At 42.8% G+C, this 27260-nt stretch overlaps 1 protein-coding gene across 7 annotated transcripts in view; it reads left to right on the top strand.

The window, feature by feature from the left end:
- Positions 1-27260, top strand: part of RUNX2 (RUNX family transcription factor 2) — a 227542-nt gene that overhangs the window by 70495 nt on the left and 129787 nt on the right. For 6 of the 7 annotated variants that reach the window (XM_047733194.1, XM_047733191.1, XM_047733197.1 and 3 more), the window contains one exon: positions 15318-15479. In XM_047733194.1, coding sequence (XP_047589150.1) covers positions 15318-15479 — 162 coding nt within the window. Of the gene's footprint in view, positions 1-15317; positions 15480-16518; positions 16588-27260 lie in introns of all 7 variants that reach the window. The other variant, XM_047733196.1, reaches the window with a different exon arrangement.

Genomic DNA, 27260 nt, shown 5'->3' with positions numbered 1-27260 from the left:
TTCTTACCACAGCTCTGGTGAGGTAGGCGGCATTATTATGCAAAGCGGAGGGTCTGAGAGGCCAGACGCCTTAGATACCTTGCCCAAGGTCCCATGTACCACTAGGCGGTGGTGAATGAAGGAACAGAAGCTGGATGTGCATTGTCTCAGGGCACCTTAACCATGCTCCTTAACCACTGTGCACTCTTGGGAGGCCAAAGCATGCTTCTGTCGTGGCCATTTCCCCCCATTTCTCTACCTACCAACTTTCATTTATGCCACTCTTCTCCACTGGCAAACTAGTCATGCATGAAGTTCTTCTTAAAGCTTTAAAACGATTCTATAAAGGACATATCTTCCATGTGGAAGAAATTGATTCTTCGAGACATGACTCACTGAAAGCTTCTTCAGCCATTATAGTTGACTGCGAGCTCCACGTTTTTAGTCGGCGGTCTCCCTCAGCCCTACCAAGTCGGCCATATTGCTGACAGTCTAAGTGATGTGTGTCTTAAGGGACTAATTGCTTTTTCTACTCCCCACTGGGTGGTATTTAGAATCCTCAGAGAATGCTGTTTTCCTAAAAGAGACACATTAGGAATATCTGAATTATGCTTTAAAGTGCAATGAAATGATTTTTAATGATTAAATTACAGTTATGTGAGTAGGTATTCAAGGTAACTTTTAGGAATATCTCAAAAAGCAACTTGACCAGGCATCATGTAGAAGCATCATCTTCTCATCAGTTACGGTGACTGAAGTGCAGTAGTGTCCACCCACCTTCGGTCTGATTCCCTATTCCCTTGGCCACCAACACGCCTTTAAATGTGAGGAGGATCTCAGCCAACTGGGCCTGCTGAGCTTGGGCCGTGTATGTTTGGCTGTCCTAGGCCTGAGTCCACTGTGCTCACACTGCAACACTGACTAGCATAATACTTTCCTTTTAATGTGAAACAAGGTGGGATCTGGTGTGGGCATGGGGCTGGGGGGTGGCAGGTGCTGGCTGTGAGTGTGAGGGAAAGCGAGACTGGAGAGAGGCCCAGTGACCATTACCAGGAAGAGTGACCACAGGTACATCACTGTGGGAAGGTGGTGGGCTGTAGAGGGTGGGCGAGGTAAGCGAGGTCTCATGCTTTATGATCACCAGAGTCTTAGTCACCTGTAGGCATCTCATGTCTGAGGAACAGAAATCACCACGTTCAAAGACAGGCTGTTGATAGTACTGTTCTTTTACTTTTGTGGTGCTGTTGTTTAATTTCTGAAGTTTCCAGAAAGTTCTGTCCCATATTCTTCCTGTGAGAGAGTTTGGGCAGGATAGCTGAGTCAATGTGCTGCTGTTGTGCACATCTGTGAGCTGGAAATCTCTTCAGAGGAGGTCACCGGTTACAGTCCTTATGAGAAAATAGTACAAATGATGTGTAATTGCCCATCCATTCAGCTCTGGCAGCTGCCTTATGAAGAAGAGCAGAATTCAGGTTCAGCCTGTGCTGGCTTTGAAGACTAAGGCTCAGGAAGACCCCATGGAAAGCTGGTGGTCAGTATGTCATGCTGTTCTTAGCCTGTGAGCAGTGTCCTTAGATCAGCTTCATGAAGGGTTCTGGACTTGTCAGTAGGAATTCCCTTACTAACTGAAGATGCTTGGGCTTTATTATGCTTTTAGAAAAATGGAGAGGGGCAGTGTTCCAAGAAAAATTAATTTCTTGAGTTCCAAAAACTTGCCTTTGTAATTTCCTCCTATCTGGACTAGAAGATGCATAGTTAATATCTAATTGTGATAAGAAGAATCCATCTACATAATGCCTCGCTTTATCCTTCCCCAAGACTGCTCTGCTTCTGGCCTGTCTTTGGGTCTCTGCCCAGAGGAAGTCTGGATTTCTTTCTTTCATTCTTTTTCAAAGCATTATCTTTTTCTGTTTGGTTTTATATCTGGTTTTAGTCTTTACCTACACACATATATGTGCATATGTAATACAGACATACAGAGACATGTACATATGTATGTGTGTACACAGACATACACATGTCTTTCCTCTTCACTAGTTGCCTGGGGACCTTTCTTGGCCCTTTTTACCTTTTGCAATGGACTGTAGGCAAAATCATCAGAATAGGAATCTAGCTTTGAATGGCATATTCATCCTACAGGGCCAGTCCAGGAGAGGGGCTTGTCAGGCATGCGATTTGACATAGTGGATACTCTGATGGTGGATTTGATGTTTAATCATTGATGGGCACCCAGGGCTTCACACTGAGAATGGGTGTATATTGTACTGTGCAGTATTAAAGTAACAACAGTATCTTACAAATATTATCAGTTGAGAAAGTGTTTTGATTCCATTTCTTCATTTTAATATGTGCAGAAATACTCCAGGAATAAAATTGTATGTCCCTTCTCCCATGTAAGACCTTCAGATATTTTTCTAGGACTTTGTTTATTTGGATAAAGACTTGCCTTTTGACTGTTTAAAAAATGTTAGTGATAGCAGTCTTTGAAAGACAAATATCACTGAAGAGTCCATATTGTGAAGCCTGTTTAGGGAAGAAGAAAACTTAGGTACCAGGAGATTTTGGAAACTCTCAGAGCTAAAGTCAGTGTCCCAGGAAGGTGAAATCTGACAAGGTGGTTGTAGAAGGAGGTGAGGGGAGAGGGTTAAGAAGAATAGTAAGTGTTTGGAACAGTCATCAAGTGAGCGATGGGAGAGGAAAATGATTTTGGGTGAGCATCGCTGAGGAGCTGGCTGAGGATAGAGGTAATTGGAAGTGCCAACCAGCCTAGTTATGCCTACTTATGTGCTTCCCTCCTGCACTGGTTGTGGTTTGGTAACAGGAGTGGGTTGTGGTGTGGTGGATCATCACGGAGAATGACAGTCTGTCCCAGGATTTGGTAGGACTTGGTACAAGTCAGGGAAAGAAGGAAGATGTTGAGCCAGTTACCAATATGGAGGAAGGTTCTAGAGGTCGGTAGGTCATGGTAAACATGGAAAGACTTCTAAAGAGGAGTTGGCTCATCTCGTGACCTTGGAGAATGAGCCAAGTGGAAAGGTTATCTGGGGAAATCCAAGTTTCAGGTCAGGCAGGAGGTAGGAGTGTCCTATGGAAAGATTGAAGGTAGTTGGGAGCTCTTGGCCTTTCCTTTCAACTATTCCTCATATGATGGCTGGAGGTTCCATCTGATGCTGCCTTGAGAAGACACAGTCCTCTAGCCATGTGTGACCAGGGCAGTAGGGGTCTTCTGGTACTCTGTTCATGCATCCCAAGGTTGTATTAACTTTTTGTCATCCCGTCACACTGTGTCTTGCAGTCCAGGAAAAGCTCTGCTCTTAGGGGAGGCTTCCGCCATCCTGTCTTGGACTTGACTGAGACAAGGATGTGCTTTCTTTCTTATTCAGTTCCATTATGTCACTTGCACTCCCTTTTCCCATCCTTGAGGGTTATTTTATAGTTCTGATGCTTCACCCAATGTGTTGGCTGTTCCTCACAACTGTGTCTCATCTTGCAGCTTAGAAAGGTTGTTTCTAATTCTTTAAAGACTTTCACGAACATGCTGGGCATAACTAGGACTATAATCCTTGAGCCTGCCACTGCATGTCTTTCTCCAAACCGACCATGAGTCATCTCAACAACCACTTTCGGGTAGGCCTTTTAAGTAGCTATAAATCACATTGGAGATAAGGTGTATATCTTGCTGAGGTCAGGATGTGCAATGGACAGGTGAGCTCTCTTCTAATCCAGTGCTGTGGTAACCCCAGGAGACAGGTTTTTAGTGAACCTCTTCTGCTTTCTGGTTGTCACTGTGGAGCTCTGGGGTGAAAAGCTCATTGTCCACAGGCTGCTGAAGGTGACTTAGTGTTTTCCGTGGACTGAGTAAAGGCTCCAAAAAACTAGTTGACATTTAAATCTTATCAGTAGTAGTACTTTTCTCAGAATAAGATGAATGGAGTCAGCGAATATCCAGCGATCATCTAGTAAAGGCATTACCTTCAAATAATTTCAGGACTCTCACGTGGTAGAGGAATGCCGGAGAGCAAAGCTGAGGTTAGTAGTGAGTGGAGTTACGGGGGAACAGGCTTCACTTAATATAACTTTGGAGCCCCGCTCTGTCAAATAAATGACAAAACAGGACAAAAAGGGCAAAAAAAAATATATATATCCCCTTTTGGCCTACTGGTCTCCACAGTTCTTGCAATATTGTGCGGTATAACTCATCCAGGAACAGAACCTTGAATTCGTTTAAAGTACAAGTCTCGGGGCGCCTGGGTGGCTCAGTGGGTTAAGCTGCTGCCTTCGGCTCAGGTCATGATCTCAGGGTCCTGGGATCGAGTCCCGCATCGGGCTCTCTGCTCAGCAAGAAGCCTGCTTCCTCCTCTCTCTCTGCCTGCCTCTCTGCCTGCTTGTGATCTCTCTCTGTCAAATAAATAAATAAAATCTTTAAAAAATAAATAAATAAATAAATAAATAAAGTACAAGTCTCTCTCCTCTGTCTTCTTACCTCTCCTGGGCCACAATGTCCTCTGAAGCATGTTTGTTTTGCTCCTTCTATTTGGAGATCATTCTTCTTGATAGGGAAGATTAAATCAGAATGGCGTTGGGTAATTTTCCTTTCTGACTGTCAGCAGTAAAAATTATGCCCATTGTTTTCAAACTGTGGCGCGGATTAGGAATCACCTGGGGGAGCTTGTTAAAAGGGCAGGTGCCCAGGTTCTACCCCTGAACCAGAAGGTGGGAGGTGGGGCCTGCTCAGATCACAGCAGCAGGCCGAAGGGCCCTGACTGCAGGTCTTCCTGCTCAGCCCAAGCTGATGTGATCCAGCCTCAGGCATCTCTGGGATGGTGTGTGGAGGCAGCTACTGGCCCAAGGCTATTTGCTGGCTTTCCCGGGCTCCTCCCCTCTGCCCATTTCAGCTGCTGTTTGCCCTATACACTCTTCTCTGTTTGCCCAGTTCTAGACTGGACTTGTGCCCTGTTTCTATTATGATGCTGTCGGACGGAGATTTTAAAAATGCATATCTGATTATGTCACCTCATACTTAAAACACCTCAGTGACCTTCTGTTGCACTTAGGATAAAGCCCCGAATCTCTGGTGTGGCCTAGCAGGTTCTGCTTGCTCGGACTCCTCCCCCGTCCTCCTCTCAATGATTTTGAGCCTTTTGTCAGTAATCCACCCACACTGGCTCTCTCAATTCCTCCAAAAACGGTACTGCCTCTGTCCCAGGAACTTGATACACACTGTTCTCTTGGCCTAAAGCCCTTTTACGTTTACCTACTGATCTACTGGACTCTTGCTTGCCATTGAGTTCTTGACTCAGTTATCATGTCACATCATTAGACCCCCAGGCATGGTTGGGGTGGCCCACTGTGTGTTGTCATGGCGCCAAGGACTCTCCTTTCTAGTACTTATCGCAGTTATGTGATGAGTTGATTCATGTCCGTGTCCCCGGCGAGACTGTAAAGCCTATGAGGGCAGGGATTTGGTCTGTCTTTATTTGCCATTAATATCTCTAGTGCTTAGCCCAGTACCAGAGGAGGCCACTCAGTCCATATTTTTCAAATGAATGAATGAATGAATGGTTGGATACGTGAATGAATGACCAGGAGATAATCCTTAGCACCATGGATACCATGACCCATCTGACAACAGGAATCACCAGGCCTGGGGACCTTCTGTGATGCCCTAGCTGCTGTAGCTGCCTCCTGGATGTTGACATCAGCCTGACTTGACCTGACTGACTATACCCACTTCGGGATGATGATTTGAACTGAAGTTCACTTTCCCTGGCCAGCCCCACATTCCAGTTATATTTCAAGTTCTGTGTGTAGCTTATTCCCATCTTTCTGCTGGCTTCTGATGGAGGTCCAGGGCATGCCAAGGCTGAGGCCAGGTTAGGTGTGACATGTGGTAGAGACTCTTGTTTCTTCTCTTAAGTTTTTTTCTAAATACAAAAATATTTTTCATATTTTTATGAAACAGTTCATATTTTTATGAGACAGTTAAGAGTTCCATTCATCCAGAAGTTGGTGATGTTTTGAAGGCACTTCTCACGACTTTATCTTAATTCAACTTCCTTCTGTTTTTTTTTTTTAACCTTTTGTTGTGGCATATGACCTCTCAGACTATGCATATCATTTCTCATTCTCTTCCCTGCTATTGTCTCCTAAGAGTGACTAAGTCCCTCTTCTCCCACTGTTTGCTTTGTGACCTCACTCATCGTGGCCGGTGTACCCTACATAGCATCCAGTTTTATCCAAACAGTGTGCTGCTCTTTTCTCCTCAGATTTCAGTCACAGCTCTGTGAATCAGTTGGGTTGGTCTTCTGCCAAATGAATCTGGTAGCCATCTTGGTCTGTTTGGGGAAGTCCCAGGTGGGGACAGGAGGGGGATTCAAGAACCCTGCTCTTAGGGTCTTTTCTGCTCTGTGAGGAGGCTCTGTGAGGGCCACATGTCACCGACCTTTCACAACCAGCCCAAACCTGCTCAACACACCGTCAGTAATTTTAGTGACAACTACTGTCTCCAGAAAGGACTGAGGCTAGGGAGCTTGCTTTCCTGAGTAGTTAGTATCGTAGAGAAAACTGAAAATCATCTTAGCGATAACCCATCTGTTCTCATCTCCTCTTCCAGGTGCAAATGGTGAGACTCAGAGAAGGTAAATCAGTGGTGCACGGCTGCACAGTTGGCGCCAGAGCAACCAGTCCAGGGCTCTTCCTATGCTGGAAGAGGAGCTTGTTTGTTCTAAGAACCATGTGTCCTACTAGTCAAGAGACCCAGAAGTGAGTGGGAGAGCTCATTCTGAAAATCCAGTCTAGCTAACAAGGTTATTAGAGAAGACAGAATTTAAACATTTAGTATTTAGTGTAAATTATTTTGAAATGGGAATTAATGTACATATGAACGTGAGTCTATTTGTACTGTGAATGATAGTAGCACAACAAACATAGTTTAGGGTAGAAAATTGTAAACCTGCGTCTCTCTGTTGAGATGACTGGCAATATTTGACCCTGGTAGCAATTGACAGGGCACAAGTCATAAACTATTAGACTCTACACAGTTCCTTTTAAGTACCCTAGTTTTCTTAAGAAATATTTGAGGTTTACACAGGCTGATGTGAGTGCTGATTAGAGTAAAAAAATGGGTGGAGGATAACGGTGGGAACGTGGAGCTTTCTAACTCTACCGTGTTCCCCAAATAGAGAAGGTGCTGCCACAGGCACACGGAGCTTTGGCAGAAACCGTGGGCTCCTGTCGGGTCACATTACACAGAAATCTGCTGGCACCACAAGCAGGAAGAAGCCTTTTGTGCGCTAGTTCGGGCTTTGCCCCTGTTAACTTGTTTCCTCCCATCTCTGCATGAAGTTCAACGTCATGTGCGGGTGTGCCTTGTTATGAGTGATTCTTAGGAAAGCAGGCCCTTCTTCACACCTACACACGTTTAACTGAAGTGTTTACGAAAGGAGGCCCGCTGAGAGCAACCATTGATTTTCCTCGTTACCTCTCGCTGGACTTTCATGCAGCTCTGTTCCCCCTCGGCTCCCCACAGACTCAAACTCATTCAAACTGAAGAGAAGACAGACGTCTGCATATTTTCTTAGAGCCAGTTCATTTTCCTAGGGTGGCTTTTTTCTAATGCTCTGCCTCCTTCCTCTCTTTTTTTGTTGTCCCCATGTGTTTGGAGTTCAATTATGCAGACATGGAATTCGCTTTCTAGTCATTTAAAAGTATGGATCCTCTCGGAGCCATGACTCAGTACCATTTTAGGAGATGAATGGCCACTCCTTCCTTTCCCCCATACCGGTGATCGAACTTCAGAAGCTGTGATGCGACTCAAAGAAGAGAGCTTGCTCTTCTTATGTTCACAGCTTTAAATAGATGGTTGTCTCCATTTTTGCCTGGCGCTTAGACACCTTGAGACATGGGAACCACTCTTCCCAAGTTAGGATTTGGAAGCATCGCTGGGGTATGTCGTCTTCTATACTTTTTGTTTTGGGGAGTTTCTGGAACAACCTCCAAGTAGCCCAAGCAGAAGAAACAACCCTCTAGAAAGAGAACTTAGGATATCTGCTCTGTCATTGATGCCTCATGGTTCATTTCTATCTTTAGAGCATTTTTTTAAAAGACACAAGAACATACTCTGAACATTTCTGAATTAATTGTTTACATCTTTCCATTTTAACTTCCCCAACTGCTTGCATAAGCTTCTTCAAGGCAGGAAAGCTCTTTTGTGTCCTGTCTGCCCCTTAGACCATCCCACTGGCCCATGGGCATACAGGCATACAGAAGCTGTTTATCGCAATAAAAATTGATAATTTTTTGGTTCATCAGAACACCATGCAAGAACTTCTCTCCCCCTGCCCCTCAAAAGCCCTGTTAAGGTGGCAGTAATGACCATTTGTACCCCACAGATGGAAAAGGGATGGCTAAGAAGAGCCTTGCCCTTGACTTAGTGAGTTGGGAGAGAGACAGTGAAGTGTACGCTGACGTCTGGGCTTCTAGTGTCTTTTTAAAATATAAGCTATATGGAGGAGCAGCCCCGCACACTGTTGATAGTAGCAATGTCTCTGACAGACTCTGCCTCAGATAAAACCAACGCTGAGGGATTCTTTTTATTTTCCCCCAAGTTTTTATTTAAATTCAAGTTGTTAGCATATCACACAGTATTGGTTTCAGGAGTAGAATTCAGTGACTCATCACTTTTGTACAACACCCAGTGCTCATCAAAACAGGTGCCCTCCTTAATGCCCATCCCCCATCCAGCCCATCCCCCTCCACATCCCTCCAGCAACCCTCAGTTTGTTCTCTACCTTTAAGAGTCTCTTACAGTGGGGCGCCTGGGTGGCTCAGTGGGTTAAGCCGCTGCCTTCGGCTCAGGTCATGATCCCAGGTCCTGGGTTCGAGCCCCACGTCGGGCTTTCTGCTCAGCAGGGAGCCTGCTTCCTCCTCTCTCTCTGCCTGCCTCTCTGCCTACTTGTGATTTCTCTCTGTCAAATAAATAAATAAAATCTTTAAAAAAAAAAAAAAAGAGTCTCTTAACAGTTTGCCCCTCTATTTTGAAGGGTTCTTTATGTTGAATGACTGGTTCCTTTTTATTCAATCTGAACTCTTAGTAGCTAGAATTGGTCTGTTCTCACAAAGGAAACCACAATTTCTTCGGGAAGGGTGTAGTTATAGATTTGAGGTGTCTACTAAGTAGCTTGACCTTATGTGCCTGGTGGTGGTTCTTGGCATGCTTGCACGGTTCAACCTGGTGCCCATCTTCTCGCTGGTTTCATCTAGGCTCCAGGACCTCTTTTGCTCCTAGGTCCCTCTGCTGCTTTTACTCCTCTCTCTCATTTAGTCATTTTGCTTTGTCACTTCCTGGCTGTGAGTACGGCAGCCCTCATAGAGGGAAGACCTGATTTTCTCTCACGTTTATCTTATAGGTTAAATTTGATCACGGGTTCCCTTTTAAAACCCCCATTTTAGGTGAGAGCAGAGAAGTTTCGGGGAGAAATAGGGTACAGGCCTATTTAAATGCTCATGTGCTGTTTAGGATTTCAGATTTCTCAGGCACTAAGGAGTATGTGCACATTAAAAAAAAAGGCAGCACTGAAGGTTTTGTTTTTAAATTGTACCATCTGTATAAAAACATATGCCGATCCTTTGAATTTCTATAATATGGTCATAAAAATAATATCGATACTGTTCCTGAAGATTCTCATGTGAAAGTAGTGAATGACGGTTTTAAAAACACCATAAAATAGGGCGCCTGGGTGGCTCAGTGGGTTAAGCCGCTGCCTTCGGCTCAGGTCATGATCTCAGGGTCCTGGGATCGAGTCCCGCATCGGGCTCTCTGCTCATCGGAGAACCTGCTTCCTCCTCTCTCTCTCTCTCTCTCTCTGCCTGCCTCTCTGACTACTTGTGATCTCTCTCTGTGAAATAAATAAATAAAATCTTTAAAAAAAAAAAACACCATAAAATATTTAAAGCTCAACAGCAGTTTTCATTTCTTTCGAGAAATTTCTGAGAAAGGAAGTTTACTTATCCTCTGAAAGCTCTTGGGTGCTTATGTGTAGTTGCTTATAGGTAGTTGCCTTTATCCTCAGAGACACAAAATCGAGAATATTCTCATTTATGTTGGAGTGGAGAACACAGTACCTCCCTCTGTTCCTGCAGAGTCAGAGGGACAAATAGTTTGCTCTAACTCTGGGCGGGATGGACTGAAGGAGAGGGTTCTGTCAGCCCCGTGGGACCTGAAGTCAGGGTGCAGACCGTTTGTTGTGTGTGAATGGCTAATTAGTAGGTTTGTCTCAGAGCAAGGCCCTACACCCTTCCCCGGTAGCAACCTTAGGATTGAACAGTGATGCCTGAAAACCTTATCTGTCACCTGCTCTGACTCACCCAAGTTCAGAGCGAATCCCAGAAGTCTCAAGTTTCTTCAGGAAGTTGAGTTCCAAAACTGCTAATGAGATCAGGTTAAGGTGACTTTTCTGTACTGTAAGCATTAATAATTGTCCATAACAAAGCAAATATGCTATAATTGTATATTTAAGATAGGATTATGTTTTCTTGGTGATGGGGCATTTAGGAAGTCAAGATATTTTATATATAGCTCTTTTTTCCACTACGGGTTTGAAAAAAGTTAAGGTGTACGTATTAAAAAATACACTAAACTGATGAGGATTTCTCGGTCTGGGAGAAACCAGGACTTCGAAAGAACGCGGTTAAAGGTAAATGATCATAAAGGTTATTGACATGACCCACGTGGATATATTCTCCAAACAGTGGACTTCAGAACTTACAGGAAGCTTTCTAAAAATTGTCCTCTGCTAGGATGAGAGATATGGGCTGGAAATACTAACGCAGAATGAAGGTTCGGGAAAGGTAGAGGTCTTAACAGTGGTGAACATGTGTTGGGTTCTTCTCATGAGCTCACTCTTTACTACTTTATCTCGATTGATCTTCCCAACAACCTGAGGAGGAAGGTCTTCTTATTTATCCCCATTTTACAGACTAGGAAGCTTGAAGATTGGATAGATTGTATGATTTGTCCAAGATCACACAGGTCAGAAACAGTGGAGTTGGGATTGATGACATCATTCACAGCATATTAGAGAAGGCCTTGGGCTATTGGAGACTGTTACTTTTTTTTTTTTTTTTAGAGATTACTGTGTCTTTTAAAATTATTTTTATGACCCTCATGTGGCAGTTCTTGTGTCTTATTTTTTTATAGCAACTCTCTCTCCTTAAGTAGGTCATTATCATAGAATCATAAGGTGGTCACCCTGAAAAAGATTGGCTTGGCTCGTCAGTCTGTCCTCTCGGACAAAAAAACAAAAAGAGAGACCTCACTTGTTAAGGATAGTGAGAAGTGATTTTCGCTAATCTCGGAGATCTTCAGGTAGGACCTCTGGTAAAAGCAAAACTGTCCTTTGTTAGACTGTTCTGGTGTATATCCTGGAACTGGAAGTCAGGGACATGATATAAAAACTAAACGCTCACTGATACAACTTCTTTTATCACCTGAGGGGAAGTTAGAGGATGACTAATTACTACTTCGTTAAAAATTCTTAATTCACTCAAACCACCCGGGGAGGTTCCTTGATGTTTGCTTATTCAAGCACTTACTATTGTGTTGGGTCTGATCTTAGAAACCTTCAAGAATAACACGAGACAACCCAGCCCTCCTGATGGTTTGAGTCAGATTTTATTTTTTTGAATGATAATGATTTTGCCACTCCCTGTGTATTATTTAGTCCTTATGACAGCTCTGAGATGGTATCATACCCATTTTACAGGTGAAGCGATTGAAGCCCAGCAACATTAAGAAACCCAACCCTTGTCACACAGCAGGGCCTTGACCACGTGAGCTCCTAAAGAAGAGCAGTAATAATTTTAATATAGCACTTGACAGTTACCGAATGCTTTTACTTACATTATCTCATTTACTTTTGTAACAAAAGGTAGCTGTTGTTACAGTACTCATTTCACAGCTAGCAATAATCACTTATATTTATGATGTACTTAATATGTACCAGGAATGCCGGATGACTTATCAGATAAGGCCGTGTTCATGGAATGCTCCCAGCAACCTTAAGAAGCGTCTTTATTCCCATTTTACAGATGAGCTGTTGAGGCCCTGGAAGTTTCAGTGGCTTGCTCAGCACTGAGGGGAGCTTGTCTCCCCTCTAAAATTCAGAGAGTTCCCTACCACCACTGAAGCCATGCAGCTTATAAATCATAGAGCCAAGGTTCCAACTCCTATCCTTCCACTAGAAAGCTCACTTGTTCCCCCTGGACTGGGCTGCCCGCCTGCTCCAGGAGAACTGAAAGGCTGTCCACATTAAGTTCCCCGATTCCTCAGTGATATGTTTTAAACATTAATACTTCTAGTCATTCTTTACACTTCTTTGTATTTTTTCCCATTTTTAGGCAGGGAGCCCTGTGCTACTGCTAACAGCGAGTTACAGTAGAGGAAAAGACATGCAGGTTAAACTGCTTGCTTCAGAAGGCATCTGGTCAGGTTAGATTAGAACTCAAATCCAGATCGGAATCCTGTGTGCGCAGCTCAGTTATCTATGGGATTCTTGTCCTTTTTGTCTATTGAAAACGTGGCTTGAGAGAAGGCCTTGCCTTTATGAGATCGCCTTCGGGTGCTGTAAGGAATGCATCCTTTTCCATCTGAAGGTCATTTGTATTTACATCTGAAATGTAATGAATTACATTAATGGTTAAAACAAGGAAGTATGTTGGTATCAGATATATCACAAGGACCACTCACTCTGATTTGAAATGTTGCCAATCTATACAATCTCAGCCTTGAACATTTTAAAGCACAGAAGTTCATTACTTTAATGACCAAGTTCCCTTTAGAGTTCTGAAGGAAAAGTTTGTTAACCATTTACAGTACCATACTTTTTTTCAAGTTGCAAAATCCAGTAAATGTTCCCTAAAATTGAGCTGGATGAAAATTTCCTATGTATCTGTTGATACAGTAAACATCAGATAAATATCCAGATGTATTTCATTATTTTGACTCAGTATGTCCTATTTAGACAGCCTTTAATAAATTGTTTCTGAATTGAACAAATAAACAAGAAATAGCTGAAACTACTGGCTTTGATTGTATGGAAAAAACCAAGAGGCTTTAAAGGAGGGACCATTTCAGAAATACCCATGTCTTGTTGTACTCATTTTTATTTTTAGAGATAGGCCTGCATTGACTATTCAAACATATTGTTTTAAAAACTTAAGCTTTTCATTTTCAGAGGCTGATAGGTGTTAGGAGAGTAGTTTTAAGCCTGGTCCAAATGTGTTCTAGCCAATTCAGATGTGTCCTAACCGTGGGACTATTCTTGTTTCACCGGGAGGTGTTTTGTTTTTGTTTTGTTTTGTTTTTTTGTTTTTTTTTTTTTTAAGATTTTATTTATTTATTTGTCATAGAGAGAGAAGCGAGAGTGAGCACAGGCAGACAGAGAGGCAGGCAGAGGTAGAGGGAGAAGCAGGCTCCCCGCCAAGCAAGGAGCCCGATGTGGGACTCGATCCCAGGACGCTGGGATCATGACCTGAGCCGAAGGCAGCTGCTTAACCAACGGAGCCACCCAGGCGCCCCTGTTTTGTTTTTTAAGATAAGAGTCAATACTTACTGGGTGCCTCCTTGTGCTAGTCCTCTCCATATGGTTTTCTCTTGTGAAGACATTTTTTTTTTTTAGATTTTATTTATTTCTTTGACAAACAGAGATCACAAGTAGGCAGAGAAGCAGGCAGAGAGAGAGGGAGGAAGCAGGCTCCCTGCCGAGGAGAGAGTCCAATGCGGGGCTCGATCCCAGGACCCTGAAGATCAAGACCTGAACCGAAGGCAGAGGCTTAACCCACTGAGCCACCCAGGCGCCCCCAGTTTTCTCTTGTAATTTTTACAAACTGTGATTTGGACATAACCCGAGGAAACCGAGGCTCAGAGTTGCTGAGTAGTTCACACAGCTAGAAAGTAGAAGTCTTAGAACTTGACCCCATTCCGCTCATCACAAAGTCCCTGAATATTCTAGTATACAGTGCTGTCTTGTGAACAGCCTGGTGTATTAGAATTTTAAAACTAGCAAAACATTTGGAAGTAGCAAAAAAAAAAAAAAAAAGTTAAGAGAAATTGCTTATGAATCTGATTAGCCTTCCAGTAAGAACAAATTAATTTGAAATGCACACTGGAAATATATGACAAATTTACGTTTTTTTCTTCTGTAGACTGAAACTCTTTTGATAATGTACTTGGCCTTGAACTTGTGCCTCCAGGAAACCCATAGAGATACATCAAAAGATATTGTTAATGCGCAGCAGTTAACCCGAACAAGTTGGCTTGCCTGTTATTTTTATTATTACAGTGACGGTAGGTAACACTAGGCTGTATTCCAAACATGTGGCATCTTTAAAACAGATTCCAGTAAGATTAAAGATGTGTCCTTGCTCTTCTGTTTTTGGGTCATTTTCTGTCAGAAACTCATATGCTTAACATTAAAACTGGATGGTGATGAAGCTTTCCAGTTTTTTTTGGTTTGTTTGTTTGTTTGCTTTTAAGTGGGGGGTGGAGGGAAGAGCTGAGGGAGAGGAAAAGAGAGAATCTTAAGCAGACTCGACACTCAGCACAGAACCTGACAAGGGGCTTGATCTCACAACTGATCCTGAGATCAGGACCCTGAGATCATGATCTGAGCTTATCCCTTTCTTAAGGGTCATTTTCTGGAGTAGTTCTAGCATGAGAATCCTGTAACTGACTGTCCTCCTCTCGGTTTTCTCACATGCTGCTCCCTCTGTTCTCCTCCCAACCCCCAACCTCCTAACCCTCCCTGCTAGAAAGTGCCATCCATTGACCTGCCTGGAGAGAAAGCGAAATCATGGAATTCTGCACTTTAAAACCAAAAGACACATCTGAAAGATAGCAGCTGGGTACGCTGCAGGGAAAAGTACAGTGAACCTGTTCTTTAGCTAAGTTGGTTGTTAAAGAAAATCTGACTTAAAAAAAAAGTTTGAGAGTTATAAAAAGTGTTCATGGAAGTAATATGAGAAGATACAGAAAATAAATAAAGTAAAATTCAATTTTGTAAAGATAACTGAAGCAAGTTGTTTTTTAAGTATCCATTAGACTTTCCAAATAGAAACACTTAATGTGTGAGAGAGAAATAGTCGTTGTGCACAATCCATTTTGTCACTCTGAAACTAGAAAGTTGTGTGCCACACAGGGCCTGAAAGGATGGGGTCAAAGGAAATTAACACTTCCTTATAGAGTGTCATTTTACTCTTGCTTTCTCCTTTCTCAGTTTGGGGTTGCATGTTCGAAGTCCACAAGTGGCCAGTACACTAAAGATTTTTCTTCTTTTTCCCAGACCCCAGGCAGGCACAGTCTTCCCCGCCGTGGTCCTATGACCAGTCTTATCCCTCCTACCTGAGCCAGATGACGTCCCCGTCCATTCACTCCACCACCCCGCTGTCTTCCACACGGGGCACAGGGCTTCCTGCCATCACCGACGTGCCCAGGCGCATTTCAGGTAAAGACCACACTTTAACTATAAACCCACTCCCGTGCAGGTGTGGGGCTGGGGTTGTAGGCCGGGCCGAGGCTCACAGGAACTCTCTATGAGGGGTGTGTGGGCCACGGTATGACAGCTGGCAAACTGGGTCCTCTGAATAATGGGGTTATCAAGTCCTTAAACATTTTAAGTTAAAAGACTAAACACCCACCAGAGCTGGCATCATTTTCTTAAAATGACATTGAATGCCACCCAGCATTAGCCCTGCTGAATTGTGGCTCCTTTGGTGGGCACCGTCTCAACTGGGGCCTTCTCCTGAAGGTCTAACACCTGGCCTTCCTCTGCTTGCATTCCTTTCCTTCTCAACATCCGCCTGTAAGCCAGCTTACAGACCGATGGCACAGCCTTCCATCTCTAGAGCCTCTTAACCCCCTGAAGACCAAGCTGGCTTGTTCTGAGACAGGACCCCGGCAAACTTAAGATCCTTAACAGAAGCTAGTCATTTGAAGTGTGGCCAGGCCTGGAAGAGTCTTAAGAGGCCATGTGTGGCCCCGGAGCGGCCGATCCAGACTGACGTCGCTGCCTGTGCACGAACCGTCCAGCAGCCGCAGACTCTCTCAGCCTGGCAGTCGCAGAGTTCCCACAACCACTATTCCAGAGGCACCGCAGAGATCTGTGGCTCATGGTGGAAGTACACGAGGCGCACGTTCTGGCCTTCTCTCGCTATCACGAGAGAATTCATGGTAGAGAGCCTGAAAAGTGTACACAGCCTTCACGCTGGCAGTTAGAGAAGAGTTAGAGGCTCTCGGCCAACCGTATGAGTCCTGTGAATAAGAAAAAAAATCTCTCCGTGAATCTCAGGACAGCCCTGACACGCAGACCAGAGCACGGCCCCCCACACAGAAAGGCACACACAGTTGGATCCTCCGTGTGTCACACACTCTGCTCAGCGGTCGCGCTCCGTGCACCTGTTTGACTCCTGGCCAGCTTAATGCCTCTCTTTCTTTCTCTTTGTGTTTCTGTCTCTGTTTCTCTCCCTCTCTCATTTTCTGCAAAGCTCGAAGCCGCTACTCACTCCGCTGAGTTGCATCACTGACAAGCTGAAACTCCACCAGGAGGCTTGCAGGTTTTGATTAGCTCAGACTCCTTTATTTCTTTCCACTTGGGAGGAGGGAAGGCTTTGTTTCTCAAGCGAATGGCAGGAAAGGGCTCTCTGGTCCTAGTGCCTTCACATTTTCTACAGCAGATGGACTCCCGCAGGGGTGAGTAGGGTAAGAAGAGGGGTGGAGGGAGAACCACAAGATTCTTTGGAAAACTATGTTACCCCTTTGACCCCTTTTCATTATGACGGCTGTTACGATTTTTATGAATCACGTGGTATTTCTTGGGGGAATTGCGCAGAGTATTAAATTTTAGTTATCACTTCCCTTTATAGGAATTACTGCCTCCTTTAGGCAAAAATCGGTTAAAGACACGGGAAGGGATGAGTGAGGCACAGGGGGAGAATGAGGGCCGATGTGGGATCCGAGGCACGGGGCTGGACGGTGTTGAATTGAGTTCTGGTCACTACTTCTGTATTTTTCTGCCGAGTCTGTTTTGTTTCACATAGGGCCAAATGATGCTTGGCCAGGACAGATTGGCGCAAACTTGCTTCTGTTTAGGGTCCTCTGGGGCTTCTGTCTGTCCAACCCTCTGTGGCTGAAGCAGATTTGGCTGTTTGTCCTCTGGCTGTACCTAGAGGACAAAACCTCAGGGAGTGATTGCAGCTTTAGGGACACTGTTCTACAGAGGTTCCTCACCCAGGTGCATTCTCAGAAGATTGAATGGGAAAACCAGGGGAAAGAACACTGAAAACACGCCGCGTAAATGCAGAGTCGCTATTGTTCACCATTTATATGTGTCATATGGGATTGTGAGATTGCTTTGAGTCCACTGACTGAGGCTTATTTAAAACCTTTCCAGAAGCCAGTACCACACAACTCTTTCCGTTTCACAGGAGAGGCAGTAGGAGCAGAAGCAGGTGAATTACCCAGCCATAGATTGATCGGAGGCCAAGGGTACAAATGAGCCTCTGCTCTAAACCTAGTTAAAACTGAGTTTCGTCCAGTTTTTCCTCCTACCCCAAACATTTCTCTGAGTCATTCCTGGCCAAGTAAACGTGGTCCCACGGTGGGAGGTTCTGTGTAAACATTAAAGGGAGGAGAACAGAAAATCCCTCTTGTCAGCATGTTGGGAAACAGGAAGAAAGAACTAGATGGGGACTGTCAGGGAACTGGAGGAGCCCTGATTTATCTGACCTTGCTCTTGGGCATGGGGCTATGCCCTTACCCCAGAGTGCTGCCTGGTGGGCTTGGGGACCAAGTCACCTTGGCCCCAGGGAGTGCCACTTTCGCTTCCCTGGCGGCCGGTCCCAGGAACATCCCAAGAATAGAGTCTTTCTCTTGGGTTTCAAGTGCCACGTTGCATATTTTCTGTCTATTCCCCCCGAGATCTAAAGCCTAAGGTCTAGGATGCTTTCTCTCCATAAGATGGGCAGCAAAAATATTAAACTTCTTCTCCATCTCTAGGCAGTCCTGTATTCCCTTTTTGAGATGCTTTCCAGAGCAGTTCGTGCTTTTGTGTAGAGAACTCAGTTCTTATCTCCTTATAGGAAGGAGCACAGAAATACCCTCAGAGGCTTATGGGTGAGAAAGAAGTCCTTACTTGTATGGTAGGACTGAAAGTTCAGACCCAGGCTTGAGTCCCAGCTCATGTACCTGGTGGGCAAGTTCCTTACTTCTCCGAAACTTAGCTCTCTTATTTGTAATTAGAAGACATAATATTAATCTCCTATAGAGTTACTGTGAGGGACCGTGGGATGCTTTATATAAAATACTGCCACACACTGCACACACGCTACGTGCTCCGCAGAGGGCGGCTGATAAGTATGAACAAAGTTGTTTTGTAATAATTGCTTATCTGTATATAATATGCAGGCAAGCACTAGCTTAATGAGTCAAGCGGATAAAAATCTGAACTCTTAAAGGGATTATTTGCTTTGTAGAATGGATCCACCACAGAGCAGAGGTAAAGCAAAACAAACAAAAATTTAAATATTTAGGTGAGTGGATCCTCAGATGGCATTCATAAGGCACTGAGCACTGTGCCTGGCCCGTAGAAGTCCTCAGTGTTTGCTGTCATTATTACTGTACAGATTCAAATGATGTGTGTAACACTAAAACGCAGGTGGGAGCCATTCACAAATGGTCAATAACATACTAGGAGAAAATAACTATTTCATTACAATGTTGGAAGAATGTTGTGATCATGTTCTTTTCTAAGGGATCATAGGAATAAGAGCAACCAGAAAGATCTTTCAGGAAGTACCGTTCCTAAGGAAGTTCCATTTCATCCTAAAAGACCATTCCAAAGGAAGATCATCATTTAACGTACTTGAAGATCTTCAGAGAATCCGATTTTACAACTTCCTTTTGGGTATCTCCCCACCGCCACCCCGAGTAATTTTTCATGTGTAGCTACAAATGCTAGACCTTTTTTTTTTTTTTTAAAGATTTTATTTATTTATTTGACAGAGGGAAATCACAAGTAAGCAGAGAGGCAGGCAGAGAGAGAGGAGGAAGCAGGCTCCCTGCTGAGCAGAAAGCCCAATGTGGGGCTCGAACCCAGGACCTGGGATCATGACCTGAGCCGAAGGCAGCGGCTTAACCCACTGAGCCACCCAGGCGCCCCACAAATGCTAGACCTTAATGAATTACGAGAATGACAGTGATGGATGCTATATTGTGTTGTCCCTGCTGTGGCCCTCATGGAGGCAAGGTATAGAGAGAATAAGATGATAAACGTACGTTACCTGCAGTCCCTCCTTTACCACCAATAAAGATGCAAAGCCAGATGTCTTGAAGTTCACGAGTACAAAACAAAGATTCAGGAAATATTTCCTTAACCTTGAATAGCCTTCAATATTATAACAAAAACAATAGCAGCAGTCATGGGTTCATGACCAAACAATAAATTACTGTCGTGTAATTGATCAGTAGGGCTTCCTGTATTGTAATGAGTTTAGTTCCTATTCAGCAGAATGAGAAAACTCAAATGCTTCTTATCAGAAACCAGTCTGGAGACATTGGAGGGCAGGATGAGGCCCACAGGGGTTGGTTCCCCTCCCCTCCCATACTCACAATGACAAGCATGGCCTTATCACCTTACAATCAGTATTTAAGTAGCATCCTCCACCCCTGAGGGATTTTTATTCATTATCTCATTTAATCTTATAAGATCCTAAAAGAATATTCACTCCACAGAGGTTGCCAAAATTGTTTCTCACTGATTCTGTCAAAGAGCAGGGTGTGGCAAGGTGAGGACAAGTAAGCCCACAAACAGCCCAAACCATTGTGTGTCTTTATCATTGTCATAATGTTATCACCCCTGGCATCTTTGATGTTCAAAGCACTTGTGAGGCTTGGCACAAAGATGGTAATTACTTTTCTGTAGGTCATTACAAAATATTATGTAAGTAAATAATTACAGACTTTCAAAAATGTATTTTATGTAATTATCCGATATGAAAAGAGACACAACTGTTTCTTTGACTTGTGGGTTAGCGTAGCGTAGGAGCTATCTATCGCTGGTCTCCGAAAGGAGACCCTCCATAAGTTTATTCCCTGCTGATAACTCCTCTCCTGCCCCACCCAGCCGAGTGAAGCAGCTTAGACTGACCTAAGTCTGTCCCACTCTTTGGCATAAGTGAAGTGAAAGGGACTCATACAAGCATTTTTCTGTGGTCTTGGTTGTTGTGCCCATGGACCTCTGTGATGCTTTCGAGGGGTCTCTTAGAGAGTTAAGATACGTGAATTAGAGACGCAAGGGTACAGTCATACGTGTTGTCCGCCTCTGTTACTCTGGGAGAGGCCCATGCAGGTTGTGTGCATGATTTTTTTTTCTTACATGAGACAGAGTTAGGAACTGTAATCTCTTTGAAGGTTACATATTATTTTTTTGTTTGTTTCAGCAAATGGTCTTGATTTTCTTCTTTCAAAATATTTAAATATCAAAAAATTCCACTTAATCAACTGTGCAGGACTAGTCAAGATGTCTCTGTTTTTATGACTCTTAGTCGCTAAACTATAATATTTCCAAAGGTCAGCAGAATTGGCACTAGTCTAATAAATAAAGTTACTAAAAATTATTTTATTACTACCACAAAATCGAGAAATTGCCAGTGGAAAAACCCCATTTGATCATTCAGGGCTGATCGGGAGGGGTGATTTCGTGTGATTTCAAATGGAGCAGTGTTTGCTTCACTTCATCTTTAAATGTCCCTTATAACCGAGTTTCTGTCAAGTCCCCCGAGTCCGGTTTTGAAACCGGCAGCTTCAGTAATGTGCCAAGTATATGTGCACATTTATTTTCACTGGGCCACTCTTAACTCACAGGAGGGAGTGACGCCTTAAGAGAGGTTAAAAGGAAAACTCCAGCAATTAATACTAATAAACCAGAAAGTTAAAGCAACGATAATAAAACACTAGAACATCTACTTTTTTTTTTTTTTTTTTTACTACAGAACCATTTCTTTATTAAGAGCCACCTGTCGAGTAGACACACCTCGACCACAGCAGCCACGGGCAAGTAATTAAGTTTAATAGGAGCCACTCTTATTTTGAAGAAGTTCTCTGTTTAAAGCCACAGAGGGGGAAGTTATTAAATTTAATAGACCCTAAACAAAGGCAAGCCCTGTGTTACCAGTGGAATGTTGTTCCGTATTCTTCTCTGTGTTATCGACAGCGATTGGTTGGGTTATTTTGCTTTCTAGAAGTGAGAATTCATCTTGCTTTCTCTAAAGGTAGGCTCTCTTCTGATGCGAGCAGTTGAGGTTTTTATCTTCTTGCTGGGGGGAGGGGCAGGTTCAGGGCATCCTGGGACCTCAGTTTACCGAGAGTTCTGAGCGCCGGGTGCTAAGGACCCAAGAAGTGGTTCCACTCCGACCAGATCAGTCGGTTAGTTGGGCCTGCTCACAGAACTGAGGGGACTGGGTTGTATGGTATTTGCTGTTACTTGTAGTTAGACTGAGGTACGGAAGCTCCCCATGAAGCCTGCGTACATGGCCTGACTCTGACTCCACACATGGTTCTTGTCAGTTGTTTTCGTGAGGACTGGTTTTTTGGTCCATGTGCAACCACCCACACATGAGGAAAGAGATGTAGAAAATGAAGGGGCTCGTGCCTATTGCAGGGATGGCAAAGACATGGCTACAGAGTTTACTGAAAGATTGCTGCAGTCCCTTTCTCTTCATAGGAGAAAGCTTGTGAGCTTGAACCTCACTTCACTAAAAGTATTAAAGTTAATTTTTTAATGACACGGTGACTTCTGGGGTTCCCTGGGATCCGAGGAGAGGGTGGAGGCAGTGTGACTGAGGGAACCCCCGAGTTTTGGTTTCATTGTCACTGAAGATTCTTTGTGCTGTTCTCAGACATGTCAGTTAATTCCTTGGGCTCTGCTGGCCCGGTGAACAGATTACTCAGAATTGCCCGTCACGTGTCTCAGAATTTTGTGCAAGGAGTGAATGATGTCTGCCCGGGATTTGTTGTTCTTAGGACTTCTAGCAAAGAAAGCTTGCCTTACCTGATAAAAACCAGTGCAGAAAGTAAGTTTTATTGTGAGCTTCAAAATGTAGAAACATACTGTTTTATGTATACATATATTATATTGATACTTTATTTTTTAGAGCAGTTTATTTAAACTTTCTAGAGAAGTTTTAGATTTACAGAAAAATTGAGGATAAAGTAGAGCTGAGATCTATCCCCTAACCCCATTGTGCCCCCCCAAACCCCCGCCATTTTGTCTTGTTATTCACAGCTTGCATTTGTGTGGTGAGTTTGTTACGATTGATATACCAATATTGATACATTATTCTTAATTAAAGACCATAGTTGTTGTTAGCGAGTTCGAGTTCGCTCTCAGTGTTGTGCTTCTCTGGGTTTTGTCAAATATATAATGCCATGTATCTACCACCACAGAGTCCTTCAGAATAATTTCATTGCCCTAATATCACCCTGGGCTCCACCTGACTATCCCTCCCCACCAGACCCCACAGCCCCTGGCTGTGATCTTTTACCTGCCTTGATAGTTCTGTCTTTAGTTCTGTCAGAATGTCGTATAATTGGAATCATACAGTCTGTAGCCTTTTCAGACTGGCTTCTTTCTCTTACTTTGCCATGTGCATTTAAGGCCCCTCTCTATCTTCCCATGACTCGAGAGCTCGCTTTCATTTACCACTGGATAGTATTCTATTGTAAGGATATTAAGTCTGTTTTTTAAAACATCAAGGCTGCTCTCCCTCCTCCTGGGAATACCCCCACCCCATTTCCTTTTGTCAATGACTTTGTCAGTGGTGCTTCTTTTTCAGAAAGCGTTGCATGCATTCCTTCCTGGGGAAACACTTCTGCTGTCATAGCAGTTGTCCCCAAATGGTCCAGATTATGGTTTTCCATACCTTTGGTCCATTTCTTAATGAAGATTTTTCTTTAGCTTTTTCCATTGACTCCGGATTAAACATTTACATTGTGGTGATGATTCTTAATTCAAGTACAGAACAGACCCAGGTAAAAATAATAACCCACTTATCTGGCGACTTCGCTGCTCTCCTAGGTAAAGGATGGTCCTTTTCTCTAAGAATGCCTGGCATTCCTTATGTAAGCTGCGCCAGTGTCCCACTTCCACGCAGGCCTCCAGCCCTCTCCTCCACGCTGCTGGCCAGGGCCCTGTTCATCTTTCTCAGCCACCTTTTTCCCCAAAGGAATCCCTTCCCCGACTACCACTTTCCTCAGAGTTTATTCCTCTGCCCGCACCCATCCATTTCTCATATCTGGCTTTGGACACACTTCTAACGTGATACATACCTTCCTTTAGTATCATCATTTGCTCACATGCCTTTCGCCTTCTGCAGAAAGTGAGCTGCTCAAGCATGGTGACTGTGTTGTACATACTTGGAAACCTTACAACTGAGCACAGTTTTGGGCACATAGTATATGCTCAGTAAATCTTGAAGGAAACAAATTATTAGTAGGAAAGGTGATAGAAAAGTACAGAAAGATAGGCATGTAGAAGATATAAGGGAAGAAGACAGGGAAAAAGAAGAAAGAAGATTTTGTTCACCTGGAACAACAAAGAAGGGACAAAACAAGAGGAACTTTTTATTGCTGATAAGGACAGGAAATAGCACAGTGTGAGTGTGCATAAGCAGCATATATTTTTATCTCCAAGCCTTTCTGCAATGTGTTTCATATTTAGAACACATAGCAAGACTGCATCTGTTTCCAGAACTTGCTGCTAACAGTTGGTAATAATGCCAAAACATACTTTAGTTCCAGCTTGAAACCAAATGATCAAATAGAATTTTTGATTTCTAATTTAGAGTCTGACATTAATTATAGCCATCATGTAATAAAGTGTCAAAGTCTTTTTTGAGAAAATAATAGAAATTATATTAACTAAGCTGTAAATTGAAGCAAAACTACTCCTCTAAAACAAGGCAAAAGATCTGGTTTTGACAACATTTTTGACAAAGTCTTACCTTCTCCAGACTGGATTTCTCCTGTTCTCCCCATCCTCCCTGCCCTTGCGGTATGATGGGGTTTCCTGTTACTGTCCAGGTCTGTGGTTTCTGGGCACATCACGCTTTGTCAGTGTCCCACTTCATCCCTGGCACCCAGAACCAAATTTCCTTACTCTTGGCCTCTGTTAGCCTAGGCTAACGTGACCTTCGTGCTTTGGCGACCATGCTACACTGTCCCCTCATGTTTGCCATTTTCCAGCAAGCTCCATTACTCCCTCTTTTTTCTTTCTTTCTTTTTTTTTTTTTAACTTTTACAGTTATTTGTTCAGATCCAATAGGATAATTTACAGTTATTCCTGTTTGGTTTTTATCTTACTTAATTCAAGTAATAGTTCCTGCCTGTCAAGAATTTTTTGGATTTTAATCACTTCATCCAATATAGTAGTAGCCTCTCAGCATTCCTTCCTACCTAGGATGTCTTTCTTCAGTTGATTCCAGTCATCTCAAGTCAGCTCGGCAAATCCTTGGTACATAATTGTAATGTGCTTAGGCAGCCAACAAACAAAAAACAAAATCGAAGACATCATCTGTACCTTCAGGAAGCTTTCAGTCTTATTTAGGAGCTGACACATGCAAATAGGACCCAGTGACACTGTGATGCTGGCTCAGGGAGAAACCGGAATGTGCAAAAAATGCTCAGGGTTTTAGTGGAAGGTGATTTCTTTGCCCCAGTGCCCAAGCAACTTAAAACCTTCTCCTTAGGAAATTAAAAAAAAAAGAAAAATCACTTCCACTGTACTAGATTATACTTTTACTCTGAGTACTTCAATGTCAATTACATTTTCAGTTGGAAAAAAAAAAAATTCCATTTGTTGGCCTGTGTGGTTTCATAATGTTTCTTAAGATAGGACAAGAACATAGAGAAGATCTTGTCTTTTCCCAGCTAGATTGAAAGTTCCCTTAGGTCAAGGACGTGGCCTGCTAAGTACGCTTTGAGGTCTCTCTGTGAGTCCTTGTTTTATGCTCTGTGTGTAGATGCTCATGGAAGTACCTGCCCAATGCAGAAAGGTTTGTCCAATAATGCTGCATGCTTTCAGGTCCCTTATGTTGTATCTGTTGCTAGGAATTGCTAATAAATCTAGACGTGGGGCTGGAGGAGACCAATGACAATTGTCATTTACTTTAATGTCTTATTTCATAGGCACAAATACGGTCCTAGCGTGTGTTTATATGATAGAATTTTTTATTTTCTCTTTTGAAGTCAAGCAACATTGTTAACTCTATGCCATTACATATGCACATATGTATGTACTCACCTGTTCACTACTCTTAGAATGAATATACATATAAGTATTCTTGACAGGTCTATTATTTGTCATGTTAGTAAGTATCAGCCAAGCTACTACTTGAACTTATTTCCGGAAAAATAGGAACCATTGAAACCCATCATGTCTTTGTATTATTTTGTTACTTCAATGAGCATTGATTTCTCAGGAAATATTAAGTGATCACTGCTGCTAGAAAGGGGGAAAGAGACACTGCGTGATTATTTTGTTTGTTTTTAGATTTTGTTAACATGGAGAAATAGTTATAAGGGGAAAGTTAGAAAGATATAGTTGAAAGAAGTAATTAAACAAGTAAAAAATTTCCATATAACTAAAGTCCCATATGATAAAATGCAAATGACAGCCCTTTTTTTTATGTGATGCTCCAGAAATTCACACATCTCAGATTCATGAGTCTCATAAATGAAATGCTGCTCAGGCACTAGTGTCCTGAATATCTGAGAGGATTTCTTAAGCAGGAAGTTGTCACCTTTTCCAGAGAGATTTTGGCCTTAAGTGATAAACTTGGAAAAGCAGTCCAGCATGGTAGACTGGAATAAGACTGATGTTCCTATATCCAGAGTTCATCACTCTCTTGCTAATCACAATGGTCACTGTTCCAGCTTTCTGTTGTAATTAGTAATAATGCTATAGTTAATGGAATAATAATAACAAATATGATGATGGTTATAAACACTCCGCCCTGGGCCAAGGAGAGCAGTGACTCATGATAAATCAATAAACCCATTGATGTGGTCACCATAAATCCATACCTAATTAAGAAGAACCCTTTATAAATAAAAACCACCAAGGAAATAAAAACAGGCTTGGGAAAAGAGGAAAAAGTCTGAGAATAGTGATGTGGTGTACTCATCATTAAAAAAGGAAAAAAACAAACCCAGAAGCTTGCCAACTACACCTGAGGAAAACGATACATTCTCAGTGTTGCTTAAAGGTACAGTTGTGAGTTGACCTAAAAGATCCCAAAAAGGAAAGAGTTTGGCTCTCTGGACAGTTCATACAGAAAGTTCAGGGTTTCATGGGTTTTTTTTGTTTTTGTTTTTGTTTTTTGTTTTTTTTTTTGTTTTTTTCTTTTTTGACCTCAGAGTCAGAGTGGGCAGGTGTCACAGGTACAGTACCTTTGAAGAATTCATTGGGTCTTGGTTTTTGGTCCACTCTGACGATCTCCGTCTTTTAACTGGTACATTTAGACCATTGACATTCAAAGTGGTTATTGATCTAGTTGGATTAATGTCTATCATATTTGTTACTTTTTTTAAATTTATTGCCCGTGTTCTTGATCTTCCATTTTTTTTGTCTTCCACTCTTTTTCTGCCTTTCATGGTTTTTGTTGAATGTTTCATATGGGTCCATTTTCCATCTGTTTTTCAGTTATACTTCTCTTTCTACCCTCTTTTAATGGTGACCCCAAGTTTGCAATACACAGTTACCACTACTCCCAAGTCTACCTTCAATAACACCGTAGCACTTCATGTATAGTGTAAGTACCTTATAACATATGCACAGCTGTGTGTACGTTTTATGTGGACATAACTTTTCAGTTTCTTTGAGTAAATGCCAAAGAGTGCAATTGCTGGATCACATGGTAAGAGTATATTTACTTTTGGGAGAAACTGTCAAACTGTTTTCCCAAAGTGGCTGTACCATGTGGCATTCCGACCAGCAGTGAATGCGAGTTCCTGTTGCTTTATGTGATCTCTGTGTACATTTATATTTAAAGTGGGTTTCCTGTATATAACATACAGTTGGGTCCTGTTTTCTAATCCATTTTAGCAATCTCTGTCCCAAATGGTGCATTTAGATCATTGATGTTCAAGTGATGATTGTTGGATTAACTAATATAGTTGGGTTGACCTTTGAAGGGTTATTAAAGCCTCAGATGATCTGTTTAATCAAGCAAAT

The sequence above is a fragment of the Lutra lutra genome, chromosome 6, assembly GCF_902655055.1.
Source record: "Lutra lutra chromosome 6, mLutLut1.2, whole genome shotgun sequence".
Taxonomy (NCBI): domain Eukaryota; kingdom Metazoa; phylum Chordata; class Mammalia; order Carnivora; family Mustelidae; genus Lutra; species Lutra lutra.
This window is presented reverse-complemented; position numbering and strand designations above follow the sequence as displayed.